The sequence below is a fragment of the Macaca fascicularis genome, chromosome 14, assembly GCF_037993035.2.
Source record: "Macaca fascicularis isolate 582-1 chromosome 14, T2T-MFA8v1.1".
In the NCBI taxonomy this organism is placed as follows: domain Eukaryota; kingdom Metazoa; phylum Chordata; class Mammalia; order Primates; family Cercopithecidae; genus Macaca; species Macaca fascicularis.
Genome location: NC_088388.1, coordinates 91,754,876 through 91,770,710, shown reverse-complemented (window position 1 = coordinate 91,770,710; position 15,835 = coordinate 91,754,876). Strand labels below are relative to the sequence as shown.

General features: G+C 39.7%; 1 protein-coding gene across 9 annotated transcripts in view; it reads right to left on the bottom strand.

The window, feature by feature from the left end:
* The window catches only part of FAT3 (FAT atypical cadherin 3), a 687,971-nt gene that overhangs the window by 198,209 nt on the left and 473,927 nt on the right, over positions 1–15,835 (bottom strand). For all 9 annotated transcript variants that reach the window (XM_015435598.4, XM_015435601.4, XM_015435600.4 and 6 more), the window contains exon 4: positions 126–187. In XM_015435598.4, coding sequence (XP_015291084.3) covers positions 126–187 — 62 coding nt within the window. The remainder of the gene's footprint in view (positions 1–125; positions 188–15,835) is intronic.

The window sequence follows — 15,835 nt, the reverse complement described above, 5'->3', positions numbered from 1 at the left end:
CAAGAGAAATATCTTCACTTTGATATCCACTGTTCAAATATATTGAAGGTGTAGTTCATGTTGAAGGTTAAAGAAGTTTAGTGAAAGTCAGTTTTAATGAATTCCAGTTCCCTCTATGCGCTTACCTCCAGAAAATGTTCTGCCTGCTGTTCTCGATCCAATTTCCTTGAAGTTGTTGTAATCAGACCTGTGTAGAAATGAGAATATTTGACTTTTAAATATCTGGGGCAAACAGCTTACTGAGTGTGGGGAAACAAGTCCAGTTAAAGTAAAAGCAAAAGTGGTGTGGAACTGTAACTTTCCAATCCCCCATGACAATCAGAAGGGTCTCAAGAATCATTCTTAAAAGAAAGTAAAATTTACAAAGAAAACCTGAAAAATTGTTTCAGCCTATCTACCACAGTTGGCATACTGTAATTACTTTGGGGAGGTAAAAACTCACTAAAGAACTTCTGTTTTTCTGATAATGAAGAGTTCCAATGATTCATTTGCATATGACTGAAATTCTACGGTAGAAACCTCATTAAAGATTTTAGAGTTCCTGAACAATTAATAGGTTGTTTATGCTGATTAGATTCAGGCTATGAAACAGTACTTTCTTACTTAACTTTTATATGCACATATAATTTTTGCTATACTTGACAAAGAAGGTTATTTCTGTAATTGCTACTTATACACATAATTATTTCAGATTTAATAACTTACACACCAAAGATCTCATACTGTAATTTTATCATTTTGTTTTATGTGTTTGAATCTTTATACAAAATAAGTTCCATATGAAAAATATCTATCTTTTCTTCCAATGGTGTTTCTCATAAGTGAATCACCCCTTTGAGTATAAAGACAAAGAAAAGAAAATGAGAAGACAAAACCTTCAAGGCCTCTCAGCTTATTGCACCAATTTGTCTTTTGCAGGTTTTATTATTCCTTTTGTCAAATGGCAATTAGGAGGTCAAATTTATTTTCCATTTCTTGATTCCATGATGTCCCTAAAGAGAATATGGGGTGGGCTGTTTTCCTGGTGTATGCTGATGGACAATGGAGGAACAGAGAAAAATCATATGAAAAGCCTGTCCCAGTGCTGGTGAGGTAGGTGCAATGTGGAAAGGTATTTCCAGGGGCTGTGAAAGAACTCTTGACCTCAAGCTTCTGTCTTATATAGAAGTGGTGGGTGGGAGCACACAGATTTTAGAGAAAGCCAAGAAGAGACCACAGGAAATTAAATGGCTCCCCACGGCCTTCAAAATAATATCCCACTCAGAGTAACACGGCTGTTTACAAGCTAGCCCCTCCTCTCCACCTCCACACTCCCCACAGGAGGAAAACCTGTGTTTCCAGTGCACAAATGATCTGACTTTCCATGAATTCATTCTGGAATGTGCCCCACAGATTTTTTTTCTTTATCTTTTTTATTGAAAATATAGATATATTGAAATATATGAAAAAAAATATATATGGTAGAAAATGAACTTACGATTCAAGCATACCACGTGAAATAATTAAATCAAGTCAATTAACACATCCATCACCTACAATACTTATCATTTTTTTGTGGTGAGGACATTTGAAATTTATTAGCAAACTTGAAGTGTACAATAAACTATTATTAATTATATTCACCCAAGCTGTACATTTCTACACTGAGCTAGATTTTTAAATTTTAGCTCAGATGTTAGCCGTTGCCGACCCTGTTTAACAGGGCTAGGTGGCCATCTGCTCTGCCCTCATGTAACCGGTGCTCTCCATTATTGATCTCTGCCTTATACTAGAATCCTTTGTTCACATGTCTGTATTTCCCCGCTAGACAAATTGACAGAGTTACTTCATGAGAAGGGCCTGTCTTTTGATTCGGAAACTGATACCTACCTAGTTCCTCACCTAGAACAAAGAATAGGAACTCTTTAACGCTTAGTTAATGAAAAGTTGCTCTGGAAGAGATCCACTGTATTTTATTCTTCAGTTTTGCTACAGACTTGGAATGTGTTTGTTTAAGAGGGTATTGTTTTGTGTGTGGAGGGTGTATTTGTGGTGGGAAAAGTTTGTGTGACATGTGTACTCATAAAGTTTGCAGAGTTCCTCTGTGTGAATGAGCAATGCTAGGCACTCTTGGATGTGAAGAGCTACTGTTAGAGATTAAGGAGGAAAGACTGCCACCAGGAAGGTCAAGGAGGATCAGTGACTTTCCTTCCTTAGCTGACCATCAGAATCACCAGGGAAACATCAAAAACATGGATTTTGTCTCCCTGCTCCATCCCTCATTTACTCTATCAGAATCTCTTGGGATGAGGTCCGTGATGGTCCTCTTATTTTAAGAGAAAGGTGCTATCCAATTCCACTATCTTTCACTGAATCTCACTGTGACTTTTTATTGACCTTACTTCTTCTGACCAGACTTGCCCAAGAACGAAATAGACTGAGCTGCTCTAGAATCTCAATCAGAACATTGGGCTCAGTGTGTGTGGGTGTGGGGTGGGGTGATGAAGATAGCCTGTGAGTGTCTGCTCAGGGGAGGTGAGGAGACGAATAAAGGGCAGCACAGTGCTCTGAGTCACATTGATGTGGATGTCTAACACACACATCTGACACCTTCATTTCTGGGCCATTCTATTGGACAAGGTCATATGTCACAGAGGCTCTTTCAAAGTGGGGAGTAACTCTCTTCTCACAAGTCAGGGGAAGCTTTCATGGGGCCTCCCCTCTCCTGTGTGGGGGTTCCTCTATTAGAGCCCACAATAGGAATGAGACATGTTTGTTATATTGAGGCTATAAATGAGTCAAAGGGCTGTTGGCCTTCACCCTGCTGCTCTTTCAACCACAAAAGACCAGGGCCCCTTTGCCCTCTGTTCCCCTGGGGACTCACTATCATCACAGGTGCTCCTTGCCCAGGGTCACATGGCCACAGCCCACAGCCCACGGTGGTGTGGCTGTGCACAGGGAAGAGGGAGGTCAGCTTCCTCTCCTGATGATTCTTAGGGCAATTCTTTAGGACATTCACTTGTTTTCACAATGCCCACATGTAACTGGGAGAGCGGCAGGGTCCCCTTCACCTTCATACCTTCACCTGGATGTGTTTCTCACCTATTGATCAGCCCACAGAGAGAGACAGGCTTCCTGAAAAGTCTGAAACAACATACACAACAGTGAACTTGGAGCTGTGAGGAAGACAAGCAGTTTCTGTTTCTGGAGTAAAAAGACACAGGAAAGCCTCCGCTGGTTACAGTTCTCTTGGCTTCTACCACCTTTATTTTCACAGATATGAAATAAAAGGCAAGAAATAAAATGTAAGTTAAAAGTGGAAATCGGTAGGAAATCAGATGAGGTGGTATGGGGATAGGGAGTGTCTGCTAATCGGTACAAGGTTTCTTTTTGAAGGGATAAACATGCTCTAAAATTACAGACTATGGTGATGGTTGCACAATTCTGTAAATATTCTGAAAACAATTAAATTGTATCCTTTAAATGGGTGAAGTTTACTGCATGCAAATTATATACTAATAAAGCTATTAGAAAAATCACTAGAAAATCATAAACTCTGCCTTTAAGGTTTTAATAAGTCTTTTATATTTGGAAAAGGTAGGCTCTTAAAAATATTTAAATGAATGAATGAATGAATGAATGAATGGGTTAGTTAGTTTAGGCCTCAGGCATGAAGAAGGGTTGAAATGAATAGAGTTGATTGGGCTTGTCCATAGGAATCTGGAACATGGAAACATTGAAATTTTACAGTTACAGCAACAACTGGTAGTTATTTGCAGTTGAAAATAAATAAATACATCTTGTTATCAAAATCTTGATAAAATAAATCTCGTTATCAAGCCAGGGTCAGCTAAACCACTAAGGTGTAAAAGCTTTCCTACTGCTCAAAGTACCTTCTTATGATGAGCTACGGTACCTCAGCAGCACTGCCATTTTTTACAGTCAGAAAAAAATGCAGTGAGCCATCCTTCCTGGCCCAGAGGAATTAGTTAAAATGACCAATGCTGCCTCTTCATTTGTAATAACTTTGTTGTTGCTGAATGCATTTGGAACAAATAGAGAATAAGACAACAAGACAATAGAGAACAAGACAAAATAGAGAGAATAGAGAACAAGACAAAACAGAGCAACCTCCCTCCTCAACCACTCTGACTCATCACTGGGGAAGGCAACCCCATTCTGTAATCGATACAACAGAGGTGTGTGTGCATTACACATGTAACTGTAGACACACTGGGCACAGTAAATTGGGGACTGACATGATGAAATTGAATTTCAAAGATAAATCATAGGCAAGCATTTGAATGTGGTTTGGAGATATAAACAAACATATCATTTGATATAATTACATATGCAAACCTCCAATTTAGGAGGGGAAGTACGCCAGTCCTAAGTGAATGATACTCAATAAGGGGGCCGGGGAGACATATGGCTGGAACTGTGCAATTACTTAAAAATGGTTGCTTTTGATTTTTTGTTATGGAGACGGAAGAATCTAATGACCTCTCTCTCTGAGAAACAGCCTGAGCATGAAAATGTGGCTGCCTGTTTGAAAGAGAACTCAAAATGTTCTAAGCAGTTGTGGTCAGAGAAGTGATACTTTTAAGGATGATACCTTTTCCCTGATTTTTCTGCCTGTGGGTGTCTTGGGTCGCAGCTGTGTAATCTGCTGCCATGACATTCACGTTTTCAAGTGCTACTTGAAGCAGTGCGGGTCTTAGCTGTTTCAGCATAATTCTGCAAGACTGCGGGAAGCTGGGTTTGGTGTTTTAAAAGTACAACTAGAATTATCAGCTCTGTGAGCGACAATTAATTCTTTCCTCTATGTTTTTCACATCCCATTTCCTATGTTTCTCACTTCTTCAAGTCTGTACCCAGCTATCTGGTAAACCGTTCACTATCCTTCCAGACAGTTGAGTTGTTACTTTCTATGTGAAACCCTCTTGGACCTTTCCTTACCTGGCATATTGCATGTAATTAATTCATTTATCATCTGAATCTCCATCTAGACTACAGTAGCAGAAGGCAAAGGCTTTGGGTCTTTAAACACAACTAACCCCACAACCTAGATCAATGCCTCCTCAATTTTTTGAATAAAATACTACTTTTGCAGCACACAACATTTTGCTCTAATTATTTGCCAAAGAGTCAGTCTTCCCTAATAGGAAACAAGGAAAAAGGTGGTGAATAAATCTTATTTATGTTGTATTCCTGGTGTTTAACACAGAAACTGGCACATTGTAGGTACCAAGCAAAATTTATCTGAATGAAGGTGATGTGGGTGTAGTCTTCCAGAACTCTCAATGTCATTTTATTACACAGAGTGGCCATAATGGTTCCAATGCATGGGTGTTAAAGCTGTCTGAATGCTCTCCTCCATCCTTTGAATAACTTTAATGTTTTCCTGTTTTTGGAGGTCATTAGAGCAATTCCTGATAGCCTTTAAAAAAAGATTTTCAGCTGCCAATTAAATATTTTTAATGTTTAATCTTACGCACAAAGGATTTGTGGCCATTCCATTGTTCTCTCCCATCCTGATTTCTACCTAATTTAGGGAGAAAAATAGGAAAATAATAATATAGTTGTATCCAATATTTATTGAGTACTGAATATGTGCCAAGCACTACATTAAGCAGTTCATATACATAATCTCATTTTATATCACAATAGTCAGATATCATATAGTCTAACAATATACATCACATAGTCGTTTTTTAAAAAAGCAAACCTAATACATGCCTTTACTACAACTTTAATTTTTCCTCTAACTCTGAAATTTCAGAGAAATTGGAATTATTTTGATTCCATTTGTAGGAGGAAACAGTTAAATAAACTTGCCTGAGGTCACCAATGACTATACCACAATTCAAACCCAGGAACTCTTGGCCAGGTGTGGTGTCCCCATGCTTTGACAGGCCAAGGCAGGAGGATTGCTTGAGGCCAGGAGTATAAGACCAGCCTGGGTAACATGGTAAGACCCTGTCTCTTTAATAATAATAATTAGACAGGCACCTATAGTTCCAGCTACTTAGGAGGCTGAAGTGGGAGGATGGCTTGAGCCCAGGAATTTGAGGTTACATTGAGCTATGATTACGTACGTCACTGCACTCCAGCCTGGGTGACAGAGAGAGGACTTGGCCTTTAAAAAAATGAAACCCCTTAGACCAAAAACAAAACTAACTCTGGAGCTTCTTCAGTGTTTCCCTTTTATCTCCCTAGCAGAAGATGTGGGGCATTGGCAAAGTCATCTGTCTAGGGGCCAGGAGATCTGGGTACTAGAATCAGCTCTGTCAGTAACTGGTCATAAGATCACAGGGAATAAGATTCCTTCTCTAGGCCTCAGTTTCCTCATCTAGGAATGTCCTATGCATCTTTTCAGTGTGAAGAATGTACAGTAATATAAGGAATATTACAAGAAGATCATTAGTCTTCTTCCTTCCCTGCTTTATTCCCCGAGCACACGTTCTTCTCAATGGTCCTGAGCCCAGCAGTGCAGGACCTGGGTGGGTCACCCAATCAGGAACAATACATGCTGTGTTCTAGTTTTTATTTATCCACAAAAATGACATGAAATTAAACATCCATATGCACATTTCTCAAAAGGAGGAAAGTAAAAATATCAGTTAACTATAAGTATGTGCTTTTAAACAGGAAAGTACGCACACTGGTTATTCCCACATCTATGAGGTCTTCTATAAGATTCTGATTTCTAGAACCCCTATTTCCACCTCTTTCCCTTCAGTCCATTAAGGAGCATTAAAATATTCCCTGCAGTATTTACATATGGACATCAGGCTATGCACTCAATTTGGAGAGAAATGAAATGCATGCATAGTGAATTCAACTTTCAGGAGTAGAGGAAAAATTAAAGTTGGAGTGAAGATTGTATCACATTTCCTTAAAAAATAAACAACTAGGCCGGGCGGGGTGGCTCAAGCCTGTAATCCCAGCACTTTGGGAGGCCGAGACGGGCGGATCACGAGGTCAGGAGATCGAGACCATCCTGGCTAACACGGTGAAACCCCGTCTCTACTACAAAATACAAAAAAACTAGCCGGGCGAGGTGGCGGGCGCCTGTAGTCCCAGCTACTCGGGAGGCTGAGGCAGGAGAATGGCATAAACCTGGGAGACAGAGCTTGCAGTGAGCTGAGATCCGGCCACTGTACTCCAGCCTGGGTGACAGAGCGAGACTCCGTCTCAAAAAAAATAATAATAATAATAAAAAAATAAACAACTAAGTACTATGTATTCTCAGACTGGATGATATTTATCTGAGAAGAAAAAATACCAGAAAGAAAAAAATATATATACAAGAGCTACAACATCAATTATAAGGGGGTTAAAAAAAGGATTCTGGAAACTGCCCCCACGAGACATGCTTCTTAAGTAAGGGTTGTTTCATCAGGTGTAAAGACTTGGAGTTGCTCAATTGAGCACGTGGTGCTGCTATTAAATTTTCTTAAGAAAAGTTGACAGGGGAAATCACCCATGGAGCTTAAGCCTGCAAGTTGGACTTCTCTTTATAAATAGAGATTTCCAAGAAGCTAATAGAAGCTTTAAAACTGTAAAAGTGAGGGTACATTTTAAACCAAAGTATGAAGATGCTGTGGGTCAAACATGGTTTATGGCTGTTGGTTTTCTGTAATAGACACATTCCATTTCTTTCTTTGCAAGCCAATGGATGGCATTTCTGAATTCTGCCTTAGCAGCAGGGAAATCCCAGGCAGTATTTTTCTGCCAGAAATACTTTTCCGTCTGGATTCAGGATTCTGTAACCGCTACAGGTAGCAAAGGGAACAAGCCATCTTGCAGAGGAAAACTGTGGAGGCTTGCACAGACCTGGCAACTTCCCTTTAGGCCTAGTTGACCGATGGAGTTGCCCACAGCCTGGAGGGAGGGTTCTAAGGTTCAGGCAAGTCCTGCTTCCTAACTCTACTGCTATATTAGATTGATTAGAAGCATCTGAGTCAAGTCCACTTGTCAGCAGAGTGAAAGGTAAGGTGGGGCCAACGAGGGAAGGAGTAGTGAAGATGATGTTGTATGGTAGACAATACTTCCAAAGTCCTCCTCCTCTGTATGATCCTCTCCTGTACCCAGTGGTCTTGCCATCGTCATGCACACATGCATGCATGCATGTGCACACACTCATACAGTTAGAACCAGAGATGCTGTGTACATGCCTAATTTTACCAGAATACCTGGATACTTCCCACTCCCATCTGTTCTTCCATCAATTCCTCTCCTCATCACCAGTCTCCATGGCTCGCCCTCCCAATTGCACAGAGCCCTCTGGTTCTGCCTTCCAATGTTGCCTAGATGAGGATGCATTTATGGACCTGAAGAAGTCTCCAGGCTATTAAGTTAAACCTTGAATGCCATATTGGATTTCTTCAGAGAAATTAAGCCACAGATGGTAAACCAATATGAAGGATGTCGTATGAAACGATGCCATCTTTAGGTGCTATTTACATACCACTGATGTGCATGCTCAGATGTGCAATATGGCGCACTTCTCCCCCTTTCGCTTTCTGCCAAGATTTTTTTCATAATTCTGAATATTGGATAATCAAAATAAAGAAGCATAAGTGACTGGCAATCTAAATTCCACTATGTAGATGGATCCTAGAGATTATCTAGCCCAGGAAGCATTGTAGTATACTGGCTAGCAGTACTCAGGCTCTGGCATCAGACTGCCTGGCTTCCCATCCCAGTTCTACCACTAGGCAGCTGCATATCCTTGGGCAGGTTACTTAGCTTCCTCATCTATAATGAAGCTTATTAAATTAAATAATTAAAATGCTTAGCATGGTTCCTGGCACATACTACATGCCCAAATAATAATATTCTTATTATCAGCTCTAAGAACAGTGCCTGGAGTATCATATGTGTTCAGTGGTTTAACTTTGTTTCCTTCCCATCTAAACATTTGGGCACCAAAAATTCTAAAACATTTAATACAAACTCTGTCATCTGACAGATAAGGAACCTGAGGCTCACAGTATAAGTAACCTGTTCAAAGACTTACTGATTTAAAAAATCCCTTTGTCCATGCATGGTTACATTTTATTGAGAGGATAATATACACTTTTGCTACTTGAAGCATAGCATGCATTAGCATCATGAGTGCTACCTGGGAGCTGGTTAGAAACGCAGACTTGTAGGCTCCCCCTAAACCTAGATAATGTATGCACAAGAATTTTAAGATGACTGACTCTAGATCATTTTTGGTTTTCAAACTTGGCTGTGCCCTGTAATCACCTGGGGAGTTTTAAAAAATACTCACGTCAGAGTCCCACACCCAGAGGTTATGAATTATTTAGCATGGGTGAAGCCTAAGCATAGGGATTTTTAAAAAATTCTCCTAGGTGATTCTAACATTCAGCTAGGGGGAAGAATCACTGTATATCTAGTTGTTATCTTCTGGATGATGGGGTTATAGGAATTACTTTCATTGGCTTATCTAAATAGCTAGTTTTTCTAACATCAACAACACTCAACATTATGAAATAAAATAATTTAAAGGACAATAAAATAGAGGCACCAGGAACAGCCTCCTGTATGCCATCATCTAAATTCTATGATGTTCTGGTCTGAATCCTTCCGCCAAAGGACTAAACTATGTGGTTACCATATTTGTTTGGACTTTACTTATTTATTAATTAATTAATTTTTAGAGAGGGTCTCGCTGTGTCACCCAGGCTGAGTGCAGTGGCACGATCATAGCTCTGCAGGCTGAAACTCCTGGGCTCAGGCAATACTCCCCACTCAGCCTCCCAAGTAGCTGAGACTACGGGTGCATCATCATCCCCAGCTAGTTAATTTTTTTTTTTTTTTTTTTTGGTAGAGATGTGGTCTCACTATGTTGCCCAGACCGGTCTCAAATTCCTGGCCTCAAGGTCTCCCAAAGTGCTGGGATTCCACGTGTGAGTCACTTTGCCCAGCCTATTTTGACTTTAGATCGGAGGCATGCTAGGCATGCCTAGCAAGGAAGACAGGAAGTCCTGTCTTCCCTTACTATACTGGCTTCCATTAGCTCTAATTTCACTTCTTCATTCAGGCATACTTTCTTTTACTGCCTATAGCGTTACACACTGCCTGGCCCCATCTGGCCACCCAGATCTCCCTAGCAGAGGGGGAACACCTCCTCTATACAGATGCTTTCTCTTCCCCACAAAAACACATTTGGACACAAGGCAAAAGACAAAAAAGATACAACAATAAGTCTCTATATTTTCTTTCATCAAACTAACAATCCAGTGAGAGAGGTAGACACGTAGGAGAATCACTACAGTACAAAGCAAGATCTAACACACACCCTAGACAACTTTGAGTGTCCTTAAGGAGGAAAGATTTATGCTGAATTGTACAATTAGAAAAGATAAAGGAATGAGCTGTATTTGTACCGGGCCTTTAATGTTTAATAAGAATCTGACAGAGAAGTTGTGAAAAGTCAAAATGTCCAATCTCCATTTAAGATTAATGGGACAGGCACTTTGGGAGGCCGAGACGGGTGGATCACGAGGTCAGGAGATCGAGACCATCCTGGCTAACACAGTGAAACCCGGTTTCTACTAAAAAATACAAAAAACTAGCCGGGCGAGGTGGCGGGCGCCTGTAGTCCCAGCTACTCGGGAGGCTGAGGCAGGAGAATGGCGGGAACCCGGGAGGCGGAGCATGAAGTGAGCCGAGATCTGGCCACTGCACTCCAGCCTGGGCGACAGAGCGAGACTCTGTCTCAAAAAAAAAAAAAAAAAAAAAAAAAAAAAAAAAAAAAAAAAAAAAAGGTTAGTGGGACAGAAGCTTAACAAAAATGGTAAACTTGGGTCTAAAACTTGGCTCTGCTATTTTTTTTTTTTTTTTTTTTTACCTGTATGGACAAGGAAACTTACATAACTTCTCTGATGGCAGTCTTATTATCTCTGAAATGGGGACAGTACTAGGTTCTTCATAGTCTTCGTTAGAAACAATAAAGCTGAGGTGCTTGGCACGATGGCTTGTACTTAGATGTGATTTAAAAAGAGACACAGTATCTACAAAAAGCAGTGTATTATATTTTATTTTTATTAAAAACCCTAATAGCCCTGGGGTGCTATTTCTAGCCTATATTAAAAACGAAAACCTTATTGTATCTGGATTATTCAACTCCTAAAATGTCTGAAAATTTAATAACCAGGCAACTAAAAGTTGAAGTTTCTTTTTGTTCAGATGAACACTCTAAAGTTCTGTAATTCCTGACACACTTGAAGTGTGAAAACAGCCATTGCACTTCCCTTAGAAATCATGTCACTGCAAATGATTTGTTTCTACAGCTGTTTTCATCTGACAGATAAAATCAGGAGGATGGATAAAGTACAAACTACTCAGAGAATGTACAAAGTCTTGAAAATGCATGTGTGCTTTGTAGGCATGCAATCCTTTAAGATCATCTTTGCTCTATAATTTATACAAGACCCCTTAGGTAGAGGTGATATTTTGAAACTCAATTTTTAAAATCTAGAAAAAATATAACTCATATGGAAAGTTTGAATGCTGTTAGAAGACTGATAATGCTTTTTATTAAAAAACACACACACATTTTCCAGTTAATTTTCACTTAATTCAAAGTTTTCCTTTTGTCTTAAATTTATATTTACATTGTAAAACCTCATTGGTTTTCATTTCACTTGTCTGAGAATATGTAACAGTTCCATAGCTGGTTGAAGTTTACCTTTGCACCACCTAGGTAAATTAACAGGATGAAGAGGTCTCAGGGGAATATTTATTGTACTCAAGATAAACCATTTGCAGAGCACTTCAACTTTCACAACCACCATTTTGATGTTGTAATTGCAAACAGCCTATGTAACTATTCATTAGAATCCGTCCTAGCAGGTCTTTTGTTTGGCAACACTATGCTAATAGTAGCATTAACCTTATGTGTTTATTTGAGAGCAGTAAATGTGTGCTTCCTGAAATATTCTAGAAATACACATTTTCAACTGCTATAGTGTGCTCCTCAGAGTCTGAATCAGTGGCATTTCACTGTCTTTCTGTTCTCAGGGAGGAAGTACCATCTCTTATAAGAATGATACAATTTGTGCTTAATCATTTACCAATACAACTTTGGGCAAGTCTTTAAAAATGTGCACCTCAGTTTCTTCCTCTGTAACATAGCAATCATTTTATGGAGGAGCAAATAATCTCTTCATCACTAAGGGGAACATACAGTATTTTTCCCATATAAACATAAGTGGAAACAAAGGAGAGATTAGTATTATTTATAACTGCTCTATAACTCCTTGGAAGAAATGCTGTATAAGTCAGGGAAGAAGCCTTGTATTTTCCCTCTGCTCTTTAGCAGAGGACTTCATAAACAATTCCTTTATATTATTTTGTATTCTGTTTACATTTTTTTTCTGTCAATAGACTGTGGCTTTTCCAGGGCAACCATATTTTTATTCATATAATATTCATTAAAGGAATACCTTTTAAGAGCCCAGGCTAATCATTGTATCTTTTGTGCTTAGCACAGGGCCTGGCATATGAAGGGCATCAATAAATATTGGTCTATTGACTAAATAAACTGTAATAATAATAATACATAATTAAATATATAATATATAGTAAACACAATCAAATAAATATATAATAATGAAATGTGTCCGTAAGTGTGTGCACACACACACAAGTGCTACCATCCAAAGCAGGTAATGGTCTATACATATGGGAATATTCATTTAGCATTTATATTATGGCTTGTAAAAATTTTGGGGAAAAGTTTCCAAATTCAGAACAAATTATGTGCTGTGATGATTACTGCTATGGGTTTTTAACATAAAATGTTACAGGTTCATAAAAAGCCATGTTTTTTGTGTCATGTCAGAGTCTGCAGTCTGTTTGGTTAATTGAGGTTAATGGAGGGAAATGGCAGATTGCCAGTGCTAATGAGTTTATCTTGATTCTTTTTAATACGTATTTTATTTCTCTTTTGTATTTACTTTTTGTTTAACTAAATTATGTTATTTATCCAAGAATCTGTCACATATAAGTAGGGATTGATAGCCTATCAGAGAGGGCTCAGCCCATGTTTCATTTCTCAAAAAACATTTTTAAAAAGGAAAGAAGAGGTTGCAAAAAATAGCCAGTCTCTGATTTCTCTAGGTCCACCAAGCACCCCACGATAAATACCAAGATGGAGGATAAGACAAAGCACCCTGTAGGATCGCACTCACTGGTTGGAGTCTAATGAATTAATCATTCCAAAACTCTACAAAGAATCTAGCAAGGAATGTGCTAAAGGCATATATCAGCCATGTCATAGAAACAGTAAGCTAGGTGGCATTTTAGTTTCTTGTTCAGAAAAGAAAAAGAAATGCAAATCAAATGAGAGAATCATTGAAAGAGTCAGGAAGAATCAGAGAGCTGCAAATACTGGCTCTATGCGATCAGGGCTAGTATGGGGGTGTGGGGAGAGGCAGTAAGCGTCAAAGACTGCCATAAGCATCTATATCTAGCTTGTTTATTCCATATTTATCCACAAGATAAATATAACTACATATCACTTGTTGAGTGTTACATCACTAAGTAGCTAGATCTGTTTGACTCCTAAATTTGTGCCCTGAACTGGTTGGTATACTGTAATTACAGTATTTGCTTGCTTTACTGGTTCCCTTGGTAGAAGTGGAAGAAGGTTGTTCAGATTTTCCTCCTATTTCAGAAACAAGAACAGTGGTGGAAGACCTGAAATGTGCACACCCCATGGCAAATTTAAAATTAAGAGCTGCAACTGGCGGTGGGTCTGCTGGGCACTCACGTCCAGGGTCCCGGGACTTTCTTTCCTTTCACTTTTACTTTTCATCCCAAGATTGATCTCCATCCCACCCATGCAGTTCAGCAATGGTCCCAGGAGAATAGGTGCAAAATGTTTCTTCTACATTTTCAGCCATTTAGCAGTCTTTCTTTGGTACTAAGGGTTTGCAATGAGTAGGTACGCAAGAGGTACCCATTTAAAAACCAACTAGTCAAATGAACATGACACCCAGATTAAAAGACATTTTCATCTTCTTTGTTTGCACTCCGAAAAATTCAGTATCTTCTGAACAAATGGCTGTGCATTGAGCCTGACAGTGGATTTTTAAACCATTCACAGCTCTGTGTCAGTCCTTCATTCTTAGGGAAAACCAGCTCAATGCTACTGTGGTTGTAATTAGTGGATAATTAGTACTTGTACATGTCGATGCTACATGTCATGGAATTGGTGCCTGGTTTAGCATCCACTCAACAAGATTATTTAATTTTGCTGTAATTTTAATTCTTTTGAATCACATTAATGCCTTGGCACTAGAAAATCTGGGACTAGCTAGTTCAACTAAGGTTTGAAATTGTATTAATGGATTTCATGTTTTCCATGAAAAAGAAAGTTTTTGGAAGGTTTCTGCATTAACAAACTGAAGCTGCATTCCACAGTCTCATGGGCCATTTGAGGCTTAGTTTTTCAAATATCATGTGCACTACAATGCCAGCCCCACCACTGGCTTGGCACTGGGGTGGTTGACTTTCAACGGATGCTGAGAATAAGGGGGAATGGGAATTGAATAAATAGAGGCATGTGGTTAGAGGATTGGGTGAAATTATGCAAAAAGTTAACATGGGGGACAGAGGGGTGAAGCCTTAACAGCTAGGGGTGCAAGAAAAGGCTTCCCAGGAAGGGATCTCTTGGGTTGGGATGAGTAGAAGTTTTCCAGGTAGACAAGGAGTAGCTTTTACCATATTCTGATGGGAAAGGAAAATCACACAAGGAAGAAGGACCCTGGTCCCAACCCCAAGTTACCTCAGGAGACCTTAGGGAAAACCCTGGAATTTTGTTTTACATATTAGTGGAAATGGAAGAAAAGAAATATCCTTTCCCTTAGGGGCATGCAATCAGTCAGTTCTCTTAACTGTCAATGTGGAAGTGTCTTCATACATTATGAAACAGCATTGTGGGCAACAATGGGAAAAGTCCCCACTCCATTCCTGTCACCCTCAGAATAAAGGGACCAAGACCACATTAGAAGCAAGTAAATAACCCTCACAATGAAAGAGGCAGGAAATGCTGGAGAATGCCAGTCAGATACCATTTTTTTTTTTTTTTTTTGAGACCGAGTCTTGCTCTGTCGCTCAGACTGGAATACAATGGCATGATCTCAGCTCACTGCAACCTCTGCCTCCTGGGTTCAAGAGATTCTCCTGCCTTAGCCTCCCAAGTAGTTGGGATTACAGGCATGTCCTACCAAGCCTGGCTAACTTTTGTATTTTTAGTAGAGATGGGGTTTTGCCATGTTGGCCAGGCTGGTCTCAAACTCCTGACCTCAGGTGATCCGCGCACCTCAGCCTCCTAAAGTGCTAGGATTACAGGCGTGAGCCACTGCGCTCAGCCAGGATACCATTTAAATAGCTCTTCCTCCCCATTCCCTTGTCCTCCTCTCAGAACACATTTGTAGGGAGACCAACCACCCCGGTTTGCCCAAGACTGTTCTGGTTTGGGCATAAAAAGTTTCAGTCCTACTTCCCAATAAATCCCTCCATATCGAGGAAACTAAGATGGTTGATGACCCTACTTTCAGTTCGCAACTGAATGCCAGGTAGCTGTGATTAACTTCCCAAATGGTAGATTGTCAAGGCTGAACCCACACGAGTGAGAGCAATTATTACGTTGGCTCTGCATCCGATGTTTTGCAGGTGAGGAAAGTAAGGCCCAGCTAGGAGCAGTGACTTAGATTCATTCATACAATGCTTAGCTCCAATTAGGTAAGTCCCTGCTCAAAAACACTCAGAACTGCTTTATGATTTTTTTTTTTCTTTCTCACATAATCACATGTTTCTAAAAACTCACAGC